At 38.7% G+C, this 27,342-nt stretch overlaps 1 protein-coding gene across 1 annotated transcript in view; it reads right to left on the reverse strand.

Moving 5' to 3' along the window:
- Positions 1-4,796: 4,796 nt before the first annotated feature.
- The window catches only part of MYBPC3 (myosin binding protein C3), a 59,680-nt gene continuing 37,134 nt past the window's right edge, over positions 4,797-27,342 (reverse strand). Inside the window, exons 24-35 of the mRNA XM_057408886.1 lie at positions 27,213-27,317; positions 23,265-23,453; positions 21,090-21,224; positions 19,426-19,593; positions 18,290-18,378; positions 12,745-12,940; positions 10,763-10,902; positions 9,858-10,017; positions 9,172-9,308; positions 6,539-6,725; positions 5,412-5,454; positions 4,797-4,898 (exon numbers count right to left, since the gene is read on the reverse strand). Of these exons, the coding sequence (XP_057264869.1) occupies positions 5,444-5,454; positions 6,539-6,725; positions 9,172-9,308; positions 9,858-10,017; positions 10,763-10,902; positions 12,745-12,940; positions 18,290-18,378; positions 19,426-19,593; positions 21,090-21,224; positions 23,265-23,453; positions 27,213-27,317 (1,517 nt within the window). The 3' untranslated portion in view covers positions 4,797-4,898; positions 5,412-5,443. The remainder of the gene's footprint in view (positions 4,899-5,411; positions 5,455-6,538; positions 6,726-9,171; positions 9,309-9,857; positions 10,018-10,762; positions 10,903-12,744; positions 12,941-18,289; positions 18,379-19,425; positions 19,594-21,089; positions 21,225-23,264; positions 23,454-27,212; positions 27,318-27,342) is intronic.

Genomic DNA, 27,342 nt, shown 5'->3' on the forward strand with positions numbered 1-27,342 from the left:
AAACAAAAATGAGAAAGAGGAAAGATCATGCTTTGTAAATGCATGTTACTATTATATATCCCAACCCCCCCTTATACCAGTGAGGAAGAACAAATCCTGTTTCCAGACAGAAATTAGGAGGACTTTCCTATGATCAAAATCTACTATACTTGGGTTTTTTAAGGCAGCATATACATGCAGTGACATAGAAAGCAGAAGAAAAGCTTTGTGGCTGGCTTTTTCGCCATATTATTTTTACTGTGTTTGGTATATGAAAACCAGCAGTAAACAACAAAACTACATTTGAGAGTTATATAAGTATTTAGTCTTCTCATGATCACACTTCCCTGGAATAGGTCTGGATTACTGGGGCAATCATTAGCTTTATGACAGATAGCATGAAAATGCAAAGTTACTGAAGGTTAAATTACATTCATCTGCGATCTGGGTTCCTATATTTGGGTTCCACAACTTACACTTCCAAGCAAAACAATGAAAACTAGGTATGATAGTCTTTATGTTTGTTGAATAAACCATAATGAATGTAAAATCAACTTCGGATGATTATCTGTGGTGAGGAAGAAAAAAGGGACACACCATTTTTTTTTTCCACCTTATATCAACTTCCATACATTTTCACATCTGCTGATATTTTATATTTATCGGATTAGTCACTGTTTTGGATTATGTGTCTTTTGTAAGGCTATCCTAATACAGAATCATGACAGAAATGTGTTCATAGCTATGACTGTAGTTTCAGGGCTGCTTATTGTCAGCATTTCTGTCTGGCACAGAAAGCAGATGTAGATGATCTTTTTCCATATCAGGACCTAAGAAATGAAGCTGTTCTTATCTGTTGCTTTTAAACTTTCACCAGTTCAACCTGTTTTAAGATGTGTTGCTTATGCAGACTGCTGTGGGGTCCCTGCCCAAAGGCAAGTAAAGGATATCTCAATGACAGCTTTTGTTTCCCTAAAATAGAGTTCTGTGGTTGGGAAGCACTTGAAAGGTATCAGTGGGGCTATTTTTGATCTCATCAGACTGTTCAGACAAAATTCATTCGTAAGGAGACAGGAATGACTTGTAGTTCTAAACCTGCTCTAAGACAATGTGTTAGTGACAAGCCCCTCTTCTAAACACATTCAAGGTTTTATTTCAAAGCAATTCTATGATAAAAGGAACAAAAGACTTTTCTGATTTCCAGCACCATCTTTTCCCTTGCAGCTCTCATTTGAATCACTACATGAAGGAGAAAATGCTACCTACTAGCGTTTTCTTGTATGTTTATTCATCTTACTCAACTGGAGGTCTTCCTTGGAATAGCCAATACTATGATCCTTTCTTAGAATGAATGAAACCTGCAGGTGAGGTGGGCTGAAGCTGTCTTAAATATCTGCCTAATCCTGCATTGAAAACCTTTGTACAATAATACAGATTTAGACAAGACATGAGGAAAAAAATCTTCCCTGTGAGGGTGCTGAGGCGCTGGCACAGGGTGCCCAGAGAAGCTGTGGCTGCCCCATCCCTGGCAGTGTTCAAGGCCAGGTTGGATGGGGCTTGGAGCAACCTGCTCTAGTGGAAGGTGTCCCTGCCCGTGGCAGGGGGTTGGAACTGGATGAGCTTTAAGGTCCCTTCCAACCAAAACCCCTCCATGGCTTCATAAAAATGTATTTAGTAGTTGGCATCCCTTCTGCAAGAGTAGCTCTAGTACTAGAGTGTATACCTGGATTTACAGTGGCTTTGGATGAAATACTAGGGTCACCTCTATTAACCGTCAGAAATCTAACGTTCAGGAAAGAAGCGATAACCGTGTTTGGTATGCATCCATTTCCATGGATATGCCAGTTAGTTTTAACCTAATAGTCACATATTTGTGACAGAAGTTCCACCAGACGCTGCAACTGTTGTGACTTCAGCATGGCCATATGTGTTACTTAGCCTCAACAGATCCACGTCTCATTTTGCAATGGGAAGAACTGGTTATCTCCATGGGGAACCATCGGTGACTTCACACCCACCTTTGGCCCCCCGAGTTAAAGAGGGAGGCACAGGGTAAGCCCCGGCACGCGTTACCTCCTCGCCGTGCTCCCGCCGCAGTCTGAAGCGCTCTCCTTCCGCCCCGGCACCGAGCTCAGCCGGGGGCTGAGGGGACGCCAGAGCGCACCAATGGCGGCCGCAGCCAAGTCCCGCTTGGGCGGGAAACGTCGCGCCTGGGGTGGGGGCGCCATCGCGCTCCTTTACCTCAGGGTCCCGGTCCCGGTCCGAGTCCGGGTCCGGGTCTGATCCCGGTACCGGGCTCCGGCCTCCCTCCCCCGTACATCTTCGAGTAACGCCCTGTGCCCTGGCAGGAGCGGAACCAGAACAGCCCCGGAGGTGGGGATGCTGATACAGGGGGTGAGGGAGCTGTGCCAGCCGGCTGGTGGTGCTGAGGTATCCTAATCGGGTCCCATGGCGAGACACATCCTAAATCTCCTCACACACCTGCTACAGCCACTACCCACAAAGCCAGGTGTTGGTATTTAAGGCGATCACACCCCCATCACTGTTCTGAAGCTCAGGCTGTGACTATACTGAAGGAAGCTCAATTTTGTGCCTTTTAAGTAAGTTTTATGCAGTGTTTTGCAATTAGATTGGGAAGTAAGAGAATAGTTGATACAGGCTTGAAGGAGCCTATCTTACGTCTTCGAGAGGGTACCTCAATTTTAGAATCGCAATTAAAAACATGGTTTTCTTAATGTATATTATGCTTTGGCTTTTTATTTATTTTTCGTCTGGGTTTCATACACTGTTTTTTTCTTTATTTTGTTATTTTGTGAAGCACTGGTCAGCCATGCGCTCATTTTGCTGTCATTTTCTGCTCACAGAATAACAGTCGGGATTTGAGCACTGAGGCAATGTCAAGTAACTAAAGGCAATGAGGAGTTCTGGTAAGCTTTGCTTGCATATTACAGTTTAAGTCCATTTTATAGCTTTCATAAAGAGTAGTCAGTGAAGCTTCCCATTGTTGGGAGCAAGGAAACATTGTTTCCTTATGATATTTACACAACAGTGCTGAAATACAAGATGGAACATGGAAGAATTGATGCTCTGGTGCAAATATGTGCTGTCTTGGGCTACAGTGTCAGCTGAGGGTTTATTTGTCTAGCTGGCAATGCCACATTGAAAGGACTGAGCTAGTAGAAGTACCAGAAGTGTTATTTGTTGTCTTAATATCTTGGGGTTGATGTTTCTTGTAAGTGGTATCTTGGCTCAGGTGAAGCACTGGGTCAGCTTCACTGTTTCCATGATGTATGAGCATCTTTAGTAATGCTTTGCAACATCCCTGTGCTTCAGCTAAGTCTTACATGTGTTAATTCAGAGCACCTAAGTATTTCTATTCCTAGTATATAGTTAACAGTATTTGTCTGACAGAACTGCACAGACACTGAAGTGGCAGCAGGCAGGGTGAATTGATAGGTTTTAAATTGACATTGTGGTAGCATCAAAAGTGAAAGTCAATTTCGCATCAAAAGTTAAATTCAATTTCACATCTAACTGGATAGCAATAATAGGCCTGAAGAGGTTATGTTTGTTTAAGTTACATATACTCTTCACATTGATATCTTGAGTGATAACAGTTTTTTGTCTTAGGGAAACTACTGAAAGGACTTCGGTGGGGCAGTCTGCAATTAACAAATATTAACCTTGGATAAGTTTCTTTGGTTTTAGCTGAGTACCCTTCTTTGTTCTGATACCATAATAAAGTAATCAAAATACACATCTGATCATCATCAGTGTTTTTATTATGAAGATGTGTTTGCTTGTTTAATACAAGCAACACGCTGTGTCAGACACGCTTCCCCATCTCAACTGGCATGCTGGAGGCAGGGGAATAGTATTACTTCAGTTCCTTTGTGCTGAGTCTTCCAAAAGCAATGCTTCCTGGATTAATTTCATCTTCCCACCTTCTCTCGTAGTGTGATCATGGAAAAGTACTTTCCAGCCAGAAATTACTAAATACTAGTGCAGGTGCAAAAAACCCACCCCAAACACTATTCCAACTAGTAGGTGAGAAGCCAGAAATGCTGTTGTGTGACTTGATTAGACGCAGTTATCTGCCAAAATACATACGTACATACGTACCATTCAAAGCCTTCAGTAGTATTTGATGACAGTGTTCACTGCATTCATCACAAACTTTTGTGTTTTAAAATCTTTTATGTGCAAATAATCTTCGCTACATCTTTCACTGCTTCATCTGATGTACAAAATTCCCTCTGTAGGTTAGTATAATGTCTATGATTGCAGAAACATCTAATAACTGGAATTCTATGCTGGTGTCTTTTAAAAAGCTAGAAAACCAGTAATGAGTAATTATCAAAGAAGCTAGTTTCTACCTAAAGCAGAGCAGTGGCTTTAGCCAGAAATTCTCAGGTGGTGTGTTTCAGATGTGGCTCTGCAAAGATCTGCTGAGGGGCACAGAAGTGAATATTTCAGGCACTGACAAAGCAGTAGAAATGAAGATTATTCAGCATAATGAAAGGTGATTAAATATTACAAATAGTTTGTTACTGTTTCATTATTCTGAAAATTGAGTGAACTGTAGAAGCAGGGAACTTACGTTCATTTAAGACATTAGGAATGGACTGGGTTTGCATGTAATTGTAATACTTGTGTGTTTTTCTGTATGTCTGTAATAGTGGGGGGAAGTTTCATCCTGATTTCCCTGAATTTCTTCACAAGGAGATGGGGCAGTGTAACTAAAACAGATGTATAGAAAGAGGAAATACTGTCTGAAAATATGCTGATTAAGCAGGACACTACAAGACACTGACTAGTACACATCTATTAAATGACTTTTAAGATGAGGAGGACTCCTAAATGTAACTGACATTATCCTTCATTAATTTCTTCAGTTCTCTTCAAGTTCCACTCCAATGCTGAGACAGAGAATGGGGACAAGGATTTATTGTCAAATACATTACCTTCTTGCTGATTACAGCTGTTTCATTCTTTTTTCTTTTCAAGTCTAAAATGTACATTCTAAATGCATTGTCATTTTAAGTCTGCTTGCTTGCTTAAAGTAATGCACACGGATTATTGCTGCTAGTTAGCTCTACAGTAATAGCAGTCTCATAGAAGGAGTGATTGTAGTGAGTTAAGGAAAAAAGTCAACGAAGTGTTTTGTTATTCTTAAGGATTTTTGCACTGGCACAGTGTATTAAATGTTGAGACCCAGGAAATCCTGACTGGAAAATAAGCCACATAAATGACCTCACAGGAATGTGATCTTAGTATGATTATTGAGAAACCAGGAATCAAAACAAACACACACCCCCTGGCAGTGTTATAGAAATTCCATGAAGTCTCTAAAATATCTAAGGACTGTTTAATCTTATATCTAACCAAGCAGCTGTTGCTCATTTATTGAGCCAAATTATTTTGTTTCATACCTTGACTTGCAGATGAATTGACATTCAGAGTTTTACTGAGGTGCTGGAGAATGGAAAAAAGAAAAACAAAGATATCAGATGTTAAAAGATGCTAATTTTAAATTGAGACTTGGTGCTGAAGTTGAAATATGAAAATAGTAGTTGTTTTTATCTGATACTTCCAAGGAGATTTAATGTTCCTAAACGAAGCTTCATTAAACTTTGAGTTGTCTACAATGTACAGTCTAGCACTGAAAAGAAATAGCCGAGCTAGCCACTGGACTGGTTGTAGTGTGCATTACTGCTGCTGCACAGATTATCTGGACGTTTCAGAATGCTTAGTCTGAGATTGTTATTGTAATAGTGCAACTAAATTTCTTGCTGTAATGACCCCAATGAGGGTATCAGTGCCCAGCACTGCAGGACGTACTGTGTACATCTGCCTGGCTCGCACAGAGTAAACTGCTGAACTCTGTACTGTGTAGTAATGCCTTCAGGCTTGCTGTGCTGAAGGCACATCTCCATCAATGGCTGTTAAGCAGGTCACACGGCTTTTTCTGGTTTTGATGAGCATTTAAAGTGGGATTATATAGGTTTGTATTGACAAATAGATACAATAGTAGCAACTTTAACAAAAATATTTAGTATTTCTCATTCTGTTTATAAATGTGTGACATTTTTCCTGCCCTTTTGACAAACAAAATCATCAGTGTTTGAAAAATGTTTGTGATGTAGCATCAACTATGTTTTACTAATGGCTAATGACTTAATTTAAAACTTTTTGTTACAGAATAAGACATAAATGGTAACAAAATTATCCACAATGCAGCATTTGTAGGTAGACCTCTATTCCAGTGCCAAGAATCTTCCTGAGAAATACTGTTAGAAGAGTAATAATTATCCACCTTCAGACCTGTATTACCTAGCAAGTAACCTAATTCTAACCTGACATTTTAGAATGAAAACCACAGTCTTGCTGGTACTTACCAAGCTTTTTACATACCACCAAAGAAGTCAGGGTTAGAGAAAGGGAAACTGTGATTTCTTTATTACCATTATTATTATTATTATTATTATTATTATTTTAGTTATCCATTATTCTTTCTTCATTGCAGTATTAGTGTTATCCATAAGATTCATCTGATTACCTCTGACATCCAGTCTGCACTCTATTTCAGCTTCACCGCACTCATTAACAGCTTTACAGGTATAACAGCCACCATCAAAGGGAGTGGGTTTCCGGATCTCCAGGGTCAGCACACCCTGTTTACTGAACATGCGGTATTTGGCATCCCCAGAGAGATCCATTTTGTTTTTGTACCAGAATATCTTTGGCTGAAGAACACAAAAGAAGAATTTTAAAACAGGAGGTAGAAAATAGAAGAACTTTGCCATCAGACGTTTATGCATTATGAGGGCTATATGTTATACACCAGTGTTAACAGTTTCTCAAGGAACTTCTCAGTCAGAACAAACTCATGAAACTAATAATTCAAATGCTTGGTGTTTTCTTTAACTCTGAAATAGCATGTAGAGAATGTAGGTCTGTTCCCTATTTTATTGCAGTTTTTACAAAATCCCACAAACAGCCTACAAATAAATTCCTTCAGGATTTTATTTATTAAAATAAATTTTAATGCTTCAGCATGGGAATTGGACTGCCCAGGATATTAGAGTAGAAGCGTTATAAAGGTCCATGGTTGTTTTGGGCTGGGAAAGGATTTTTCAAACCATTTAGCATATCTTTAGCAACTTAAGGAATTTCAGACTAAGGATCCTGTTGGCTGAGCAATAGATGCTCTGTACCAATTCAAGCTGTTGTGTTTTGTTTCAGAAACCTAAAAATGTACCTTTAAATTTTATAAATGAAATTTTGAAAAGGAAAAATCTGATATAAAGCCAACTGCTTTTGTTTATTTCAAGCTCATTAATACCTATAGTGAAGAAATAGGCTTTAAAGAGTAGAAGACCAATCTCTCCATCTGTATTACTTTCAGACATAATATCCTCTGTTTCTTCACCATAATAAAACTTCTGCTCTGTTTTGTAGAGTGCTTTTGAATCTACTCAATCTCTTGTATCTGACCTATGATATACATTCAGTGCCTCCCAGTTGCCATGCTTAATTTTCCTTAAAGATACCAGCTGGAGATTTTCCTGCCTCAACATATTTGTTGCTTTTTCTATAGCTTCTTGATGTTTCTGGTATATGTCTTTTATTTCAACACTGCTACCAGGGCATGAATATTGGCTCTGATTGAAGTAGTAACTTAACTTTTTCATGCCATGCAGATCATATCCGAGATATGCTTGATAATCTATGGTTGTTCAAAACTGGAAAACTCTACCAATAGAAGCTACTCTCTGTGGAGAAGACCTGTTATAGTGTTGTGCCTTAGGTACAGAAACTTTCTGTTAAGGTTAATTTGGGCAATGCAAGTTCAGAAATGTATCTGGAAAAGCTGCTTTAAGAGCATTAAATGTACTGAAGGATGCATTTGTGTGCTTCAGAGTAGTGTGGAAGGAAGAACCAGTGTGCTCAGATGCAAAAGCCTGCGACTGCTGTATTTAACAGCTGTGAAATATGCAGTTTTCTTAGAATCTTAAAACCATGGAAACGGGATGAAGTGGATACAGATGCACAGAAAGGTCAGTTAACCAATAGGGAATATCATTACTAACACTGTCATTTCATGATTAATCTTAGCTGGGGTAGCTACTGGAGGATGGATTTTGCCTGGAGTTGCTGGTATTTCTTTTATAATGTTCTTGTTCTTTTGCAGCTATTTACTTGGGTATGCTGCCTTTTTATATTTGAGTTTTGCCCGGAGCTCTTTCAGAATCCAGTGAACTGCAGCAAATGGTTGCATTAAAACTATCTTGTTTGGAGGGGTAGTCTGGGGGGGTGTGTAATTTAAACATTGAATATTTACCTTACATGCTTTTCTATGTAGCTATCAGATCCTTGTGCAGGCATGAGAAAGGGAGAGGAGCTGGAAATAAGCATCCAGAAGGGGAAGGGAAAAGGAATATTGCATTTTTTGTGACTGTACTGATTTATATTTATGACAAGATTATGTCATAATATGGTAAAGTCCTTCACTGCAGACAAAAAGCATATTTCCCTTTTTTGAGAAACCTAAATTTAGCTCTTATCTGATACAGTTTTTTCTGCTTGTTCCCGACTAACAAAAATGTACATCTTTTTGTTCTCTTCAAAGAGACTTCAACAAATACATTTAGAATGAGAAAATATTCCTGTGAGACTGGGGGGGACGGGGGACAACAAAAACCCCAAAACCTCGCATGACAGCAGGTCTTATTCTAGATAGTCTTGTAAAATAGCTGAGACTCTCAAAAAGTTCTATGGATGTAGACATACTGGTGTTTGTACACATTATTTGTGTCAGTGGAAGAGGAGATTACATTAGTTGCTGTTTTCTTGCAAGACTGAAGAGAATATACATTGTCAGATACTTTTTTGTTGTTGTTTAATGAGTAGATTTTATGTCCACGTGGTGCATTTTCAATGGTTTGATGTTACCGTAAGCAATGACTGTCCTTTCCTCTGTCTCCTTTACTGTATTGCCCACTGGTTCTGTGCACAGCCCCCCAAATGCTTGCACCAGGCATTCTGGTTAAGCCTGAATGAGGGGGAAGATAAAAAGCCTTTTTCTTAACACAGTCATGTTGTACTCTGGTCACACTGAACTGGCATGAATTCTAAGGCAGCATCTTGGCTTGTTGCAACAGTATCAGTGACAGTTGATGTAATCTGTACCTTGGGGATTCCTCTTACAGCACAGCTGAGTGTGGTGTTGTATCCTGCAATCACTGAACGGTTTACTAAAGGGTGAGTGAATTTAGGAGGTTCGGAGAAGTCGTGTTCTTTGTAAGTAGGTGGCTTATAAGTGGTGCCTGCAATTCAAAGAAACAAACTAGTAAGAACTGTGTTAAGAACTGTGTTATCAGTTCTGTTGACCTGTGTACAGCCTCTCAATTTGCCTGTATGATTTAAAGAAGCATCAAAGCTATGGCTTTTATATCACAAATCTTTAAATTCACTTCATTTTAAAACACATCTAATGTTTAATGCTTTAGTTGAAGTAAAAACTCCTGGCAGTCTTGGGGTTTCAGCTTCTGTTACAAATATGAAAGCCGTACGGCTGCAGGGGAAGTCTTAAACTTATAATCCTAGAATGTAAATATACCCCCCCCAGTTGTATTATTTTAAGAAAATAATGTATTTAATCACACAGTCTTCTATTTTTGAACAGATGTTCATGTTAGTACAGGAGATCTGCCTAGATAAAGGCTCTTGATGCTAAAATACTTTCTGAGTGCTAGTTACTATGTAATGACAATATCTCCAGTGGTCTGTCTAGTAATACTGTATTTTCCATTTACCAGTGCATTACTCCTGGTACTTAGCAGCTTTTGTGATCTCTGTTTTAAAGAATGTGTTACCTGTTTTTTGAATATAGGCAGGCTTTTTGGTGGTTGCAGCAGTTTCACTCAGTCCACACAGATTTTCACTGAAGATTCGAAAAAAATACTCATTTCCCATAATCAGGTCTGACACTACACAGTTTGTGCGACGATAGTGATCAAACACCGTATACCATTCCTGTAACAAGACTACACTGTTTAGAAAGATGATATGAGAGGTCAGACATGGTGCTAGTTTTGGTACAAACAGATCCTTCTTGCTACAGGGAAAAGACAGGTATTTAACACTTACCTGTGAAAGTAATGTTGTGTTGCTACCCATGAAGATCGACTGATCTGTTTTCTTACTAGGTATGATAGATGTGCACATCTATCAATGGATACTTGCATTTTTAGAGAAAAAACCCACAACTCTTTACATTTTAGCCCTATTTGTATCTGGGAAACGTAATACAAGGTGTGTCCTCAGAAGGTGACTACTTGATGGGGACTTCCATGAGAGAGATTTCCCAGTTTGACTGTCATACATACCTCTCCCAGTATATACCCTTGTATTTGAACATCTGAATTCAAGTCTAAGTCTTCCTCCCTCCCCTTCAGCTTTTCCCTGCATGTATGAAAAATAGAATTCCAAATAAAAAAATTTATAATTCTACCTTCTGAGTAGAGCTGTCTGTCCGGCCACCACCAGAAACAGGAAGGCCAAGACTCTTTTTAAAATATTCTCTACTGGGCATTTCTATACATTTCTATACTTAGCCTTTTACTTCTTTCTAGATTTTATTCTTTGAGGTTCTGCCATAGGGCACCTTGAACATGCAAATGGGTCATGAATTCAGCTCTTTTCCTCAAGTCTCTGCGTTCGCAGAGCAGGCAGCTGTTTAAACTCCACACAAAGTCACTGACTCAGTGCTGTTTCTTACCATTGTCTTTTTGTCAGCTTTCTGAACTGTGTAGCCCGAGATCTGTGCATTGCCATCATCTTGTGGAGGTGACCACTCCAGGGCTGCATTAAATCCCCAAACATCTACAAGCTTTACATCATGTGGAGGACCAGGCTTGTCTGCAGGGGGGACATGAAAAGAAAGAAACAAACTTAGCTTTTGGTTCAAGATCTAAGAACTTTGTCGTTTCCTCCCATGAAGGGAAAAAGTACAGCTTGATAGCAATCTATAATTGTTCCATAGCAATGCACTTCATTTATGTGAAGTTGAAGCTGTAAACAGGAAAGTTGGGACATTTTCAAATGCCCTCTTAATACTCTTCTGAGTACTCTTGTGAAACCTACTGAGAAATAGGCAACGCAGTAGAATTAGTAGCAGGAACGAGACAAATTCCTCCTTAAAATGGCATAAGAAGTTTGTGTTGTTTGGATGGATGTGAATAAATCTTTAACTACAGTTTTCCTACTTGCTGTGTTACCTCAGTGCAATTTCTTAGCCATTTAGGTACACTGAGAATAATATAAATAACAAAGTATTTATATTATAAAATAAAATATATGTGTATATATTCCTCTCAGCTAAGGAAGGCTGGGATTTGAGAATATCCCCAACTTGTAAGGCTTTTTAAAGGAAAGTCTTACAAAAGGTAGAGAGAGACAAATTTGCTAAATGGATGCCTTGTTTGCAGTAGTGTTTGTGTATGTGACAAACGCTTTCTCTTTTTTGGACAGGCGTTTTAAACAAAACTGATTTGTTCCCTTTTAGTTGAGCAAGCTGCCCAAGAAGTAAGAAGTTTAATACCTACCCTCCAACTCTGACTTGTATTAATCTCTGTGATAAGATTAGTTGCTTTTTTTAGCCATTCATTTTATATAGGAAATAACTCTGACAATGGCATATGCATGTGCTTTTATGCCTCTCTACAGTACCAAACAGTGGGTGAAAGATCTTTGATACAATGCTGTCAGAGCGGTGTGCTAGAATCTAGAGTCAGCAGCCAGTTTCAGAAAGGTGCTTGGTGTGTAGGGTGCACTACTCCCCTTTACCTGAGTCCTTTGGGATTACTCTACTTTAGCTGCTATTTACTTGTTTTGTGGTAGCAGAACTGCAGCATCCTCTTGAGCAGCAGCAGCTGGTGACATTAAGACATATTTGCTCCAGTTTGTTACTCCTTTCTTGTCTGCTGTTGGCACCACTGCATACCCCTTCTGCCAACATTACTTTATAAAACTTGGAGCAGGATACAGTGTTATGTTTTTAATTCCAAAGCATCAAGGGTTATGTTTTAATAATCTTTTTGTGCCACAATACATGTTCTAAAAATGTATTGATACACTGGAGGAAATTTGGGATGACAGTGTGAAAATGTGGGGAAGGAGAAATAAAAACAGTTATGGAGAATGTTAAATAGAGCTGTGATAAGGAGAAATAGGAGACTGCTGGCTCAACATTAATGAAATCTGAGTAGAGATGATCTCACAATATATCTCACAAAATCCCAAGGGAAGTTACTGAAAATCTGGCCTTGAATCCCTTTAAAATGACTCGAGGAAAGACTAGAAATTGTATAATTGAAAATAAGCCTCCACTAAACCTCGAGCTAACTAGACAGTCTTAACAGAGTAAAGCATTAAACCTGAATGTTCCAAATTCACAGGACTGTGTCCTGTCATTTCTGATTCTCAGAACAGTAGAGGTATACTAAAAAACAAATCTCTGAAGAGCTGTGGAACACACAGGTAATCCCCCTCCCTCCAAAAGTCTCTAGGACAGAAATAATTCCAAGCTGGGAAAATACAGTGGGAAAATGAGGTGGTCCACTTGGCCCTGCTCTGAGCTTTGTTCTGGTCATCTGTTATTAACCATTGCTGGTGAAGGGATTCTGAGGCAGCTGGATCTTTGGATTGTTTCTGATTGGCCGCTATTTTGTTTTAGATATCTTGATGTTGTCAGGTTCTTACCTATGATTTGTATTGCTATTGCAACTTTATCAGCCATGTTTTCTATCTGAAGAGTGATTTCATATGCTCCTGAGTGATGAAGCTCTGCCTTTCTGATAAAAAGGATTGTATCCGTGTTGCTGTTCCGAATTCCCACATCTTTGGAGTCTAGAGGTTGACCATCTTTCAACCAAATGATTTTGGGTCTTGGTTTACCCTGAAAAGAAAAAAAAAAGAAGTAATAATTATTTTTTGTAGGCTATCATAGCTTTCAATTTTCCTTTTTTTTTTTTTTTTTCCTGTTCTTTAGTGATCTCTAAGTCTAGAAAGCCTAACTTAATTTCTGGAGTTGAGATTGTAAACTCTCAAAATACTAATTTAGTTAGAGAAGAGACTGAAGTTGTGTTGAGAACAAATCCAGAACAATATTCTCATGCTGGTCTGGTCTCTTTACCAGGATGGGTGAAGCCAGCAGCTGATCTGGCTTGCTTTGGTTATTATTAAGTAACAGACTTCTTTAGTGTCTGAGGAGTTTATTAGCTTTCTTTCCCTTCTCCCTTTCTTAAAGCATTTGATTCTCTATCCCCAGGTTTTTTAAAGATCTTTAAAGAAATTGTTATAATCTTGAAGTCTTTGGATGTGAAACTTACTGTGTAATTCCTTCTTTCCTTCTGCATTACAAAAATTGTTTTGGTGACTGTCAACCTAAGCAGTCAGTGTTGCTATACCCATGGAAGATGATTACATCTGTGGTTTACATCCCTGTCATTCAGCCATTTCCAGGAAAACTGTTAGATAATAGTTCTCCAAATGCTGTTTGAGTACTACTTCTGCAGTACAGGTCCAACCAAGAATCCCAAGAGAGCAGAAAAGGGCCATATCGTATTTCTCAACTGTATTAATAGTTAATCTAGCAGAAAATAACTTGGAGGTTTTTTTTTAAGTTTCTGCCAGATTAACATGGTGAAACAGTGGAACACAGGGTTAGGTGAATGCCAGGAATAGCTCAAATGGGTGGGGAGAGGAAATGAGACCATCCAAGCCAGCAGCCAGGCTGCCCTAGAACTCAAGTCTAAGAACATATACTGCCCTCCACCTCCAGTAAGCATCAGAGAAAACCCTCTAGAAGGCTCCTTAGCTCACTGGGTGTCTGTAACATGCCTTGTAAGACTATTTCCTACAGGGGGAAATGAGCATACTCAGACTCATGGTTTAGGTGCCTAAAGGTAGGAAGAATAAAAAGAAATCATTGTGCTTTGCTGCACTTTTGTTTCAGGTTTGTCTGGTATTTGCTCAGTAAGTCTGTGGAGTATAATTTTATTTTTCTGTGGTATTGGAAAAAAAACTTTTCTTATTAGAGTCAGGCCAAAAGAACACTTAAAGGACTTATAAAACACCTAGGAAAGCTTTTCTTTAATAGATGTTCTTTTCTCTGGCATTGAAGTCATCAGTTGTATTGTAATTGATTTTACATCAGGGCTGTTAATAAACCCTGAATGAGCAGTGGGGTTGGATCTTCCATTTCCCCCATCTGGTAACTAATTTTCTTACTGCTTTTTGCCAAGAAGTACAGTCACCTCAGGCCTGTAGCTCTGAAATATTATATACCAAATTATTTTGTCCAGTTTGTGTACCTTCAGCCTGATCCCATATCATACAACCTGTACAAATACCTGTTAGAGGAAGACATGTCTTGCCTTCTTCAGCTAGAAGGTATAGTAGAATTTCTTGAACAAGGAAAAGGATGTGTTTTGGTGTTCTGAGGTGGTTTGGATTTTTCCCATACCCATGTCTATTTATTGGTGAACTTGACAAGAATTGACTCTATCTTACTTTCCAAATAGGTTTTCAGACTGATTACAAGATTTAATAATTCTTGATGGATTGAGTAATGAGGTGAGTCAAAGAACTGGCCCTAAATATCTTGGCAAAAATGAGCATGAGAAACCATAGCATTATCTTTACTGTAAGATGTATCTTGATGACAAATCAAGCTTTCGTACTGCTAGTGTTCTGGTGTGGTTGATCAGATATGTTCAGTCACAGCACCTCCTTTTTTGAGGTGCAGTGAGTGCCAGTGAAAGGTTGCAAGTGTTCATAGTGTTGGTTTTCATATATTTATAGACTGTGAAAAGCATAAACAGATAGAAAGCATGTTCCTAATACATATCTAATAGGATTGGATTTCTGCAATGTGTAATAGGTAATCTGAGAGAGAACAGTGATTGACAGTGGGTAAATAGCACATCAGAAAAAGTTCAGGGAGCTTATTGGAGGGGAAGAATGAATTGAAATGCTTTTACATATTTATATTCAAACAAACATGATTGGCAAGATGACTTCTTAGCAATACTGTGAATTTTATCCCCTAATAGCACAGAATATCCCATCAATCATGTCTCCACGTAGTTAATTTTGAAACAAGAGTGTGCTGATTCCCTTCATTTCAGCAGAATGTCCCACCTGCTTAATGTACTCAATAGAAAAGGGGTTAGTGATAATGTTGTACTTGTTCTTTTCTGTACACTTTAATCTAAAGATTTGCAAATAGCATTTGCCCCAGGATGCCTTGACAAGGCATGAAATAGAATTTAGCATTAAATGACAAAGTAGTGACCTCAGATGTCACTGTCAGGGTTGCACAGACACTGAATAGGGAGAGATACTGACTTACACTTTAGTTAACGTGCTGCCTGCTTGTGTTCCCAAGCTCAGGCTTCACAGTAATTCCCATGTTTATGTAATTTCTCCTATATTCTTTTTATAATTTGAAGATCATATTTATATCTACTGAGTCTTTTTCTTCAAGAAATGGTCAGTGATTTAACCTGTTTCAAAATGTGAAGTGAAATGTTCCCTTTGCTTTTTTGAGGGGGAAGCTCATCAGCTTTGCATATTTTAAGTAGCTTTCGCAGTATTAAGAATTGTCGCTGTAGCTGGAATTCCACACTGTGACAAATTCCCTTTTAGGAGACAAGAGTTTATGCCATCACATGATTTGTCTGTCAGTCAGCTACTCTGATGTCAGATTAGCTTAGTATAGTTTTGAGAAACTGACAACAGGGTGAAATACCGAAACTTCAGTTAGAGAGAAAGTTTCCACTGAGGGAAAGCCAGGGAAGACTTGGTCTTCATCCATTTTGCTTGGCAACAAGTGAATGATCAGGCAGGATAAGGGAAGCTCTGGATTAATTACTGTATGTACTTTCTCCAGCCTGGAGAACTGAGGACATGTTACCTAGGGGAGTAAGGCAAATCTTTGGGAATATTGCAATGCAGCTGCTCTAATCAGAAGAGGTGGCTGGTTATGATGGGAAGATGATATGGGGGTGTTGTTTTAACCCCAGCTGGCAACTAAGCACCCCATTGCTGGTGGGGTGAGAAGCAGAAAAGTCTTTGTTACGTAAGCACTGCTCAGTAATAACTAAATGGTTCCTAAACTATCAACACCGTTTCCAGCATGAATCCAAAATGTAGCCTTGTATTAGCTGCTGTGCTGGAGAGAGACTCTTCATCAGGAACTGTAGTGATAGGACAAGGGTTGATGGGTTCAAACTTAAAGTTCAGGTTAGATATAAGGGAGAAGTTCTTTACTGTGAGGGTGGTGAGGCACTGGAACAGTGCCCAAAGAAGTGATAAATGCTTCATCCCTGGCAGGGATATTCAAGGCCAGGTTGGACAGAGCTGTGGGTGACATGGCCTAGTGTGAGATGTCCCTGCCCATGACATGGGGTTGGAACTAGATGACCTTAAGGGCCTTTCCACCTCAAACCACTCTATGGGTCTATGAAGAAAACTATTTCTAGCCTAGCCAAAACCAGTGCAAGGGGAAATAAGGCACAAATCTATAAAGCACAAAACTCTATCAGTTCCTCTGCTTATGGGACAGCATGTCAATATTGTGCAAATTTTCTTCAACTCGGACATCAAAACCACAAGAATACCTGTTTATTTAATTTTTTTAAGACTTTCACAACTTGGGAATATCAGATTTTGAATTTCGCATGTGGCTAGACCTCAATGAAGGGGCCATTGTAGTCATTTCGGAGATAAACATTAAAGAAGACAGTAAGCATGTGGTTATGTCAAGGTAGTGCAGTTATGCAATTCAAGGCAGTTGCTCCATGTATTGGTTTGCAGTTGTTTACTGATTAGATATATCTTTGTGGAAAAGTAACTTTTCATGCAACCCAGGCACCACAGGGCAGAAGATGTATTTTATATAGATTTTGCTCTTATATAGATTTTTTTGTTTGTTTGTTTTCCTGATGGCACTGTCCAAACAAAAGACTACAGGTAATGTGTGCATATATATCTCCCTTGCTGAAATGTTTTGCATATCTCCATCCATATCTTCATCTGTATCTCTCCAATCCATAGACTGGATCTAAGGAGGAAATTCTTTCCTGTTAGGGTGGTGAGGCACTGGAATAGGTTGCCCAGGGAGGTTGTGTTCAAGGCCAGGTTGGACGAGGCCTTGGGTGATATGGTTTAGTGTGAGGTGTCCCTGCCCATGGCAGGGGGGTTGGAACTTGATGATCTTAAGGTCCTTTCCAACCCTGACTATTATATGATTCTATGATCACCTTTTACATGAGGATTTCAAAGCTCTTCACTAAGAAGTCATTACATTTTTGAAAATGTCAAACCTGAACAGTGGATAAATTTTAGTTTCTTCAATACTTTTAGATTCCTCAATAAAAATGAGGATGAGATTAAATGATATGTTTATTATTACCAAGGAGATATCTGTCAGAGCCAGCATCTGCAATTTGCAATTTCTTTTCCTGTGGCTGAGAAAAACTTTTCCTTTCCCATGCTAATTCTTGCACTGGATTGATATTAGTCTTGCATCTGAAAAAATGTATGTGGTCTTTTACAAATAGTCATTATAGTTGCTTATACAGCTGAATATATATATACAGTACAAAATGCAAAGACAGAATAACTGGTTAGGTCAGCCTTGTGCATGCCATCACAGCATGTATAGTTACAGTGCACTCTCGATAACCCTTGGCATGGTGTGCTTTGCGCACCTTGACCTCATGTACTTTAATATTCAAAATATTCTTTCTGTACACACAGAGTCCATATAGGGCCAATTCTGATACTTTGTTGAGGTACAAAGTCTTAATTTTTATAGTAAGACTTTCAGAAATGAGCAGGCACACAGGTATGTTGGCTCCAGAAGAGTTGAATTGCTATGCTTTTGTGTACTCTGTCTTTAAGATGCATCCTATGGTCAATAGCCGGGAAGAGGCTTGCACTTACTTACAGCACTTCCTTTCTCCTCTTCCCCAAAAGGAGGGATTATGAAGGGAATCATGACTGAAGGAAGAGTGATGTTTTTTGTTAGATTTCTTTAATATTGGAGAGGATTTTTTAAATCAGCCATACTTATAATACGGCTGAAGTAGTGAAGAAATGGGAACTTGCGTAAGGGAAACTATGGCAAGGGGGGTTGGAACTAGATGATATTTGAGGTCCCTTCCAACCTAAACCATTCTGTGATTTTATGAAACTACTTCAGGTAAGAACTGAGAAATAAATAGAAACCAATACATACCTGAAAAGGGATCACAATATTGATTGTCTCACCCACTTTCTTCACCAGAGTCTGCCTGAGATGACGTGGCAACCAGATTTTGGGGCGCTCTGCAGTTAAGCGTTAGTACATTAAACACAAAAGCTTTTGATAATTTGAAATATTACTTAAAACACAGGTGACTTCCATTGGATGTGATCTTTTTATCTGGACTTTGTTTCTTTGGACAACTTTATCAGTTCATTAGAAAGGATGGCACAAAGGGTGTGTGGGAGAAAAAAGTGATTATAGACTATGGTTAATCTATTGCTGTATTGATACTGCAGCTCTTTGTAAATTGCATTTGCAGACGTTTATGGACTTAGAAAGTAGAGCAATCTGTGGATTTCCTTCACCTTTCTACAGTCATTTGGTCCTTTGTTGATGTGGAAGGAGTGGAGTCTCATTGTAACAGCCTATTTTTCACTAAGAGGAACTCAGTGCACATATTTTCATCTAGACCCTGCTTTGCCTTGCCTCACTGGAAAGCTTTCTTTGTTCTCCATGTGTTTCTTATTCTTTTCCTAGTCATTTGCAGAAAGAATTTCTTAACATACACTTGGAGTATCTGCCTTCATGTTCATTTGGTTTTGAGATAAATTACAACTTCATTTCATTTACAGTCATTCTACCGTCAGTGAGACTCTGGCAGACACTTGGTGCGAGTCAAGGTTTGAGTATTCTACTGTTAGCAGCTTGTGATATTTTTTGGACTCCAGTCAAATGAATTCCAATCTGCTGCTGTTGGGTGATACACAGGGTGTTAATTAATAACCCAGGACAATTGCAGATGACTGCTTCTATTTCAATAGATCTCTTGCTGAAGCCAGTGCTGTCATTTTGCAGTAATAAAACCGCTTTTCCAGCAGAGAGCTATATATTAAGAAAATGTCTCTTAAATGCTGACATTGGCATTACAAGTGGTGAAATGTCCAGATTTTGAAAGAAGTAGAATTTTGCTTTAAGAGCTATGCTTTAGAAATATAAGACCTGGGCAGTATAGCAAGTTCTCAGAATCAGAAGTCAAAGTGAAAGAGCTATTTGGGTGTTATTCTCAGAAAGCAGAATTTTGACCCAAGGAAATAGATGAATAAGATTTATTCAGTCCAGATACTCACGCAGGATCTCTTGAACAGTAACAGGATCTTTGATTATTGCTGCTCCACTCTCACCGGCCACATTTACAGCCTTTATACGGAAATGAAGTTTGTCCCCTGTGACCAGGTCTTTAATCAGTGCAGATGTGCGCTCAGTTAGGCCAGGAAGAGCTGGCATCCATTCTGTAGCTGCAAGTATAGGATTTACACACTCTAATAATTATTTTCCAAACAGATGCCTTGTCTACAATTGGAAGTAAATTTATGTTGGGGTAAAATGGATTTAACATGCAATACTACATTAAGACGGAATAAACTAACCTGGAAAGAGAACTCTGGATCTAGAAGATACCTTTACATGTGAAGTTAAGGAATGTATGCGCTTTGTTATTCAAAATAGCTAAAGATAAGGGAATAATCTTTGGCTATCTCCTTTGGCATTCTGCTATATAAAGCTTAGAGCTATGGGTTTTCTCTAAATTTATTTTCATTAGGGGAGAGAGAATTTTGAAGTATTTTTAGCAAGAAACTGAAGTCTTAATTTTTTTCTTGGAATAAGTGTATCTCCTGTGGGTGTCCAAAGGAATTGGTGAGAGCCACATGTACTGAAAACAACCAGAGCACATAACTGTTAGAATTTATTATTAACTTCTCAGTTGGTACTGTAGAACAGGATACTTGGGGCTTCCTTAGTTATTCTGATGGCACAGAAGAATAACTGTAAAATCATTGTTCTGTGAAGATGTTGTAGGGATTCCAGTAATTGCATGATGCTGCCTCATTAAAGACTGTAAACTATTTCTGGATAAATTACACCCTGTAAACCTCAACTTTAGATTATATGGCAGTTGAGCTTTATGTCAGACTAAATTTCATGATTGAAGTGATAAATTTGTTGTTTGATTTCTATGATTGATATATTATGTTGTAACATCACAGTAAATTTGGTGTTGTAGATATGGTGCTGCCCAGCAGCAAATGGCTCCTTCTGGCCAGCTCCCTCCCACAGTTCGTATACTGAGCTAGACATTCTATGGTATGGAATATCCCTTTGGCTAGCTTGGGTCAGCCATCCTGGCTGTGCTCCCTTCCAGCTTCTTGTGACAGAGCATGCGAGACTGAAAAGTCCTTCATCAGGGTAAGCGATACTTAGCAACATCTGAAACACTGGTGTGTTATCAGCGTTATTCTCAGACAAAACACAGCACTACACCAGCTACTAGGAAGAAAATTAATTCTATCCCAGCTGAAACCAGGGCAGGTGCAATTATACTCCTTATTATCAGATAACAAGTATTAAATGAAATGAGGGAACAGTTAACTTGGAAGTTTGACTTATGTTGTTACAGTCTTGTTATTAAATTGGTTTTAAGGAGTATGCAATTTCTGGATGCTACAAAATATAGTAGTGACTGGAACAGCACTGCTTGTGTTTTGTTTGTTTAGGGTTTGCTTTGTGGTACTTTTCTGTGTTCAATTTTATGATGATTGTGAGGATGATGTTATGGTTGAGGTGACTTTTGTGGTTTTACAGTCATGTGGTGACTCTGGTGATGGTGTTAGTCATAGATTAGAGGTCGAATTCAATTATACTGGATATGGTTAATTTATTGGGATATTGCAGTGAAGTTATTGCAGTTGTAATAACGATCAGGTGCTGCTGCCTAGAACTCGTGCTTACTTACATCCATCTTTGCGGTATTCCACAATATATCCATCTAATCCCCCTGCTCCAATTCGCTCAGGGGGTCTCCACTTCAAAGTGACAGTGCTGTCAGAAACATCTTCCACTGTAAAGTGGGTTGGTTCACTTGGAGGAGCTATAAGGAAATACATAGAAGTAAATTCTGAGAAATAGCACTGTAACAAGTGAGAATTCAAAGGCTACAGGAATGATCAGCATCTGAATTACACAGTGCTATCTGTGTAAATAAAATAAATATAGCAGTTTAAACATGTAACAGATGATCATGTAAGAGAAGTGGAGCATAAGATTCCTATAACAGAGAGGGGAATAAGGGGTTAAGATAGTAGTTCCTATTCATGTATTCTCCCTTATGAGTAAAAGCAGTGAAAAAAGAAGCGCTGTAGAAGGGAGTCATATTGCCAGCAGAATTCTGCCAAAAAGTCTAGAAATAAAAATTGCTTACAGTCTGTATTCTGTACTTACACCCTGTTGTCATCAGACAAAATTCACAGAAGCGCATAGTCAGAAGACCAAATTCATTAGTGACTAAAATTGACTTCACTCATTTTCCTCTAACAGTGGAGAAAATAACCCCAAGTTATGCCTGTGTGCTAACAGGAACACTACTTCTGATTTGTACATTTGGAACAGAGACAACCTGGAGAAAAATTCTCCAGGGCTGAAAACTTTTCAGTTCAGTTACCTATAGCTATATCTTATCTTTACAGAATAGGAGTGTTGCGGCTCTTTTTAAATGCACAATTCAGAATTTGGACTACCAGCTAAATTCAGTCGCCTTAAGCATGACTGTTGTTAATTGCTTCAAAAACAATGGAGAAAGGTCCTTACTGGAGAATCCCAAATACACAAATGTTCCTGTGAAACCATTGACTCCAAAAAGCAAACAAAGATAACTTTTATACAATAACATTCAGAGTGCTGGAACATAAAATGTGGTATACATGGCATAAAAGCAATCATGTTCAGGAAATGTAAGTTTGGCAGACTGTATACGGATTATAAACTGAACATCTTTTAAATATACACAACAGATATAAATATTAGAAATATTTTCTATATAAAGTGAGTTAATGACAGATTTATAAATTGTGCAACAGGTTGAAATTGATCTTAGTTTCCAAAGTTATTGTAAAATTAAAAAAGTATCACCCAGTTTCCTTTCTGTAGCTGTGTCAAAACTTTTCATATTCAAATAGCAGCAAGGACTGTGAACAGCACACAGGAGGCAAAGGCAGTTGGGAACATACACAACCACAAAGGACACGATCAAAACCCCAAACCTCTTCTCTGAAGCAGTAAGCGTGAACTTTATCCTTAATCAATAAAACTCTGCTTATCCCATGAAAACTGTGGACCTTTTGTTTCAGTGGCTCCACTTGATGAGTTTTGATTGCCCTCTCCCTTTCCAGACCAGTCGTTGTGTGTTTGAAATCCAGAATCAAGAGACCCTTCTTGCAGTTCATCCTTTCCTTCTGACCCTTTCAGTGTATCATCTGCTTTTACGTTATCTCCTTCAGTAGGATGTCCCCCTTCACTGATATTCGCAGATTTAGCAACTCTGGTCATTTTAACCTCCAGCTATTTGTATTTTTGTGGGTCTTCTCTCTCAAGGTTTTAGCAGGCAAGCTTCCTGAGGACTCTCTTAGTTTGCTTCTTGCTCAGGGACTGCAGGAGACACTGCACTGCAGTGTTGGGAAGGATTATTTATAGAAAATCATTCCTCAAATATTTTCTTAATCAGCTATCCTTTTAGCTGTGAAGAGGGCCGGGATTAAGGGAGTACTGGGTGGGATACTGTGATATTTGCACCCATAAGGGAATGGGAGAAGCTGAGAGCGACAGGGAAATTTCTGTCAATTAGTTCTCTTCTCCAGATCCAGCTTGACACTCACACCTCTAATTATAACAACTATAAATTCATCAGCAGTTTCATGAAACTGGAACCTCTGTGCTTCTCAGGAACAGGAATGAGAAACAGAGAAGAGGAAAATCACAAAGGAAAAGGTTGATTAAATGTAGAATATAGCGATGGGTGATACCCTCTTTCGTAACACTTTTTTTTTTTTTTTTAGGTATAAAGGCTGTTGAAGAGGAGAAAATTGTCCTGTCTTGGTTTTGGTGTAGAAATAGTAGAGAGTGGGGTAAAACTCACCGATTGGCATGAAGGGCTGGGAGGCAGGACTTGGCCGGGACATGCCGATAGAATTCACAGCATAAACCCGCATCTCATAAATGACTCCTTCAATCATTCGCTTGGCTTCATAGGTTAGGTCTTTTAAAAGGTCAAAGTTCAGCCTCATCCATCGGTAGCTCTTCTTCTTCTTTCTTTCTAAAATATATCCTGGAAAGAACAGCTTTTATAATGTAAAGTAATTGCTCTCACATGCAGGAAGAAAGAAAATCAAGAAAATCACCTTTCTAAATTTGATTTATATTTTTCCAATGGCATGAAAGAGCCAAATGTGATTCAGAATTATAATGTCTAACTGAATTGTGTGAAATCTTGGTTTTTCCCTGCACTTTCCTCTTGTAGTGTTTCCGTTTTATCTGACATTCTTACCTGAACAATTATACTTTTCAGAGTAGAAGCAATTTAGAATCATTCTGATATTAGGCTTTAAGCACATTTTGCATTCTATACAGGTATACTTTAATATACTATTAAGGTATTTAGATGTATGCAAAATAGGGATACTATCAGAGCTGGTTTAATTGGTAAATGCTTTCTGGCAAGAAGTCATAGTCACTCTTAATGGCAAAGAAATGTGTGAGATACAGCAGTTCAATGTAAAGCCCTTCCACTGGAGGAAAAATTGCCTTTAAATGAAAATGCCTTTAACTCTATGAGACATAGAGTTAAAAATTTAATTTCTTACATTCTGCTGCAATTCGCTAATCTTGGCTAACAGCATAAATCCCAAAGCAAAAGATCGGTTGGAAGAAAAGTTTGACAGTTCTGTTTTTGTTTCTTGGTTTGTTAGATCTTCGTGTCTGTGGCTAAGTCATTCAAGGCCAGGTTGGACGGGGCTTGGAGCAACCTGGTCTAGTGGGAGATGTCCCTGCCCATGGCAGGAGGATGGAACTGGATGAGCTTTAAGGTCTTTTCCAATCCAAACCATTCTGTGATTCTATGAAATAGAAAAGTGCTTCCCAGACAGAGCAGATCCCAGCTCTGCTTCAGCCCTCTAGCAAAGTGAGTCCTGGCCATGCGGTGTTTTTCTTGCTCCGATTCCCTTGGGAAGGAAAGTGAACATGTATGATTACAGAGAACCAAGAGAGCTGGGTGCACTGCAGAACAAATCTGTAGCATAGCTTAGATGTAGTCTGGTGTGCACAGAATCCAGGTCTTTGTGTATCACCCTTCCCTCTCAGCATCCACAGACTTCCCCACACTACCATGCTCTTTTTCAGAATGATATGCCAGGCTGGGTTATCTGTTTAGAAGACAAACTTCTCACTTCCCAAAACTGGGAGACGAATCTATGATTCCTAGTATATATCATATATATACTTTAGTATATGTCCCTAGATATATATATCTGTAGTTCTGTATCATATTGGAAACATTTGTATAGATTATTTTCCAGTGACCTGCTACAGAGGAATTATCAACTTTTTCTTTCCATCTGGCTATATCAGATTTCTCAGCATCTCTGTGTTGCATGTAGCGTGTCTGGATGTGACATATAGACTGTGTTGCACATAGACTTATTTCAAATAAATTTAGGTTTAAAATCTGTTAATCTTTTAACTGCAGAGTGAATAATCAGAAAACACACTGAGTAGTGATTTACACATACCATATATTTGCATGGTATTTGTATGTACTGTATGTCTGTTTCTCCCTGTAGTCTACAGAGGAAATGTCCATAACAAGGGTCAGCTACAATAGTATAAATCTATAGCAAACATGTTGTAAAGACTTAAGAATTGAGCTGTGTAGATCAGTGATTCAATCCCTGCTGCTCACAAAGTTTGTGGCTATCAAACCTAAACATATTCCTTCGGTATACCTGCGAAGTATGATTCACCCTTTCAGCTTCTAATGGGTCATTGGAGAATGATAGGCATGTTTGCTGATGTGATGTAGGCACAGCCACCGTGCATCAGCAGCCTTCCCTGTCTACACTGACTTACAAGAGGAGGGGTGTCTACAGACTATTTTGGGAAATGAGTGGTGGAAGTACCTGTGAGCTGACAGGTTATATCATCACTTCTTATGTATAAATTTACTCCTGCATGCTTGTTTTCAGTAGCTTTTAAACGGGGTTGAATGTTGAAGCAAATAACCTATGGTTCCTTTGACACATCCCTGCTTTTTTCCTCTCTTCATTGGTGTCTGTGAGACAGAGAGAACTTTCAGCAACTCAGTTTCTGGTTTTCTGCTGCTTTAGATATGCAGTGTTTCCTGCCGGAACTGAGACACTTCTTCCCTGGGCCACAACAGAATTGCAATTTCAGACAAAAAAAAAAAAAGTAAAAAGGAGGCAAAAAAGCAATACTAGTACTGCTGGTGACATTTGGTAAAGCAGATTATTTCCCCAAATCCACAGAATGTTTGATAGATAAAGATAATGCTTTAGTAATACAAAAATTACACAAGACATCATGAAAGGCTGACATAACAGGGAAAATGGGGTGTGAATTTCTTTTCTATATTTATTGGATAAAGCTAATAAAGACTTTAGCAGACTGCCTACAATGCCATCTGTAACAATATGGAGACAGATAAGAATGCATATGTCTTTTTCCCTGCCTTTTAAACTTGATTTAAAGCTTTGTTTGAATGGATAGTGCTGCATCTTGGCTGCTTCCCACCCCACACATACACAGTTGTTTTATTCTAGCTCTGTTAGTAGCACAGTCCTGAAATCTCTTCACGTAGGGCAAAAGGGTTAATAATGGAACATTGACAAAATAGTTCTTTTGATATATAATTGACATATTGACATATTATTGACAAATTGACGTATTATTGACAAATAATTTCTTTTGTGAAAACAAAATGAAGAATTTCCAAAAGTATTTGCCCTGAAAACTCTACAACAGTGGATGGGGTGTGTGTGTCTTTGGCTGTGGTAATGGGACAGCTATTGGTATATAACTTTGCACAAAATAGTTTAAATTGACTTATTCCTGTCAACTGAGATGAAACCAGAAAGGACTGGCCCAATATTGTTTTGTTTATTGCTGCACAGACAACTTCTGTTGAATTGAATTAGACTGTTCTTGTGGAAGTGAATGAAGGCCAATTATCCAAAAGCAAATCCAGACTCCTCTCTGCCAGACACTATGCAGTGACTTAAAAGAATTTTAGAACATTTCTAGCCTTATTTTCCCCTTGGCAGTCCATGGGGCTTTTGATGTATTTTTATTTTTTAAAGAAACTCAAAATCCAGTGATCCTTATTAAACAAGTTGCTACTTTTGGAGTCCAGAGGAATTTTCCCCTAAAATTGGTCAACTCTGCATTTTTTTTCCTTCTGAGGATTATGGGGATTTTTATCTAAACCCCACCATGCTTTGCTGAGAGCTTAAAATAGGATTGGTGATGTTCTTGATGGCTTCTGTGCGTTTCCTGGATCACATGCTGACATTTTTCTATTTTTTAGCACAGATTTTAAGGTCATTAAGATGATTGAAAAGTGTTTTGTAACCTGTGGTGTGTGGTTGTATATAAAGTTGAATTATGAAGTTGTTTTCTAAAAGAAACATATATTGTAAGAGTGTTTGAGACTGCAGGCAACTGGAGCTGATGGCTAATCTCAGTATGTCCAAAGGCCTGGATACTGACCTAAAATTGCAGTTCTGAATGGGAATGTTTAGCTTTATTTTTCATATTGCCTCCTTGTGCTTTGGTAACTCATTTGCTGAATGAGTTGCTCATTTCTCTTTCAAACAGCAGGGTAGGGGGCACTCTCTGCCTTAAATTAAAGGGCTAGAATCCAGACCAGTTGGAAGATTTGATATATCAGAGTACTTAGTTTCTGAGGAACAGCCTTCCTAGAGTGAATAAACATAGAGACTGCTTCTGTGCCATTTTAAAGCAGTAGCAAAAAAACCTAGGCAAGGATGGGACTTTGTATTTTATCACTTCTTACCAAGTACTGGTTGCCCACCATCATATTTAGGGGGTTGCCATTGCACAGTACAGTAATCTTCTCCAATGTTGCTGATCTTGGGAGCTTCTGGAGGGTCAGGAACATCTGAAGAAAGTGTGAGAATGAATAA

This window comes from Pezoporus wallicus, unplaced genomic scaffold (genome assembly GCF_028554395.1).
Source record: "Pezoporus wallicus isolate ANWC-B61680 ecotype Strahan unplaced genomic scaffold, APGP_CSIRO_Pwel_v1 contig_6382, whole genome shotgun sequence".
Taxonomy (NCBI): Eukaryota; Metazoa; Chordata; class Aves; order Psittaciformes; family Psittacidae; genus Pezoporus; species Pezoporus wallicus.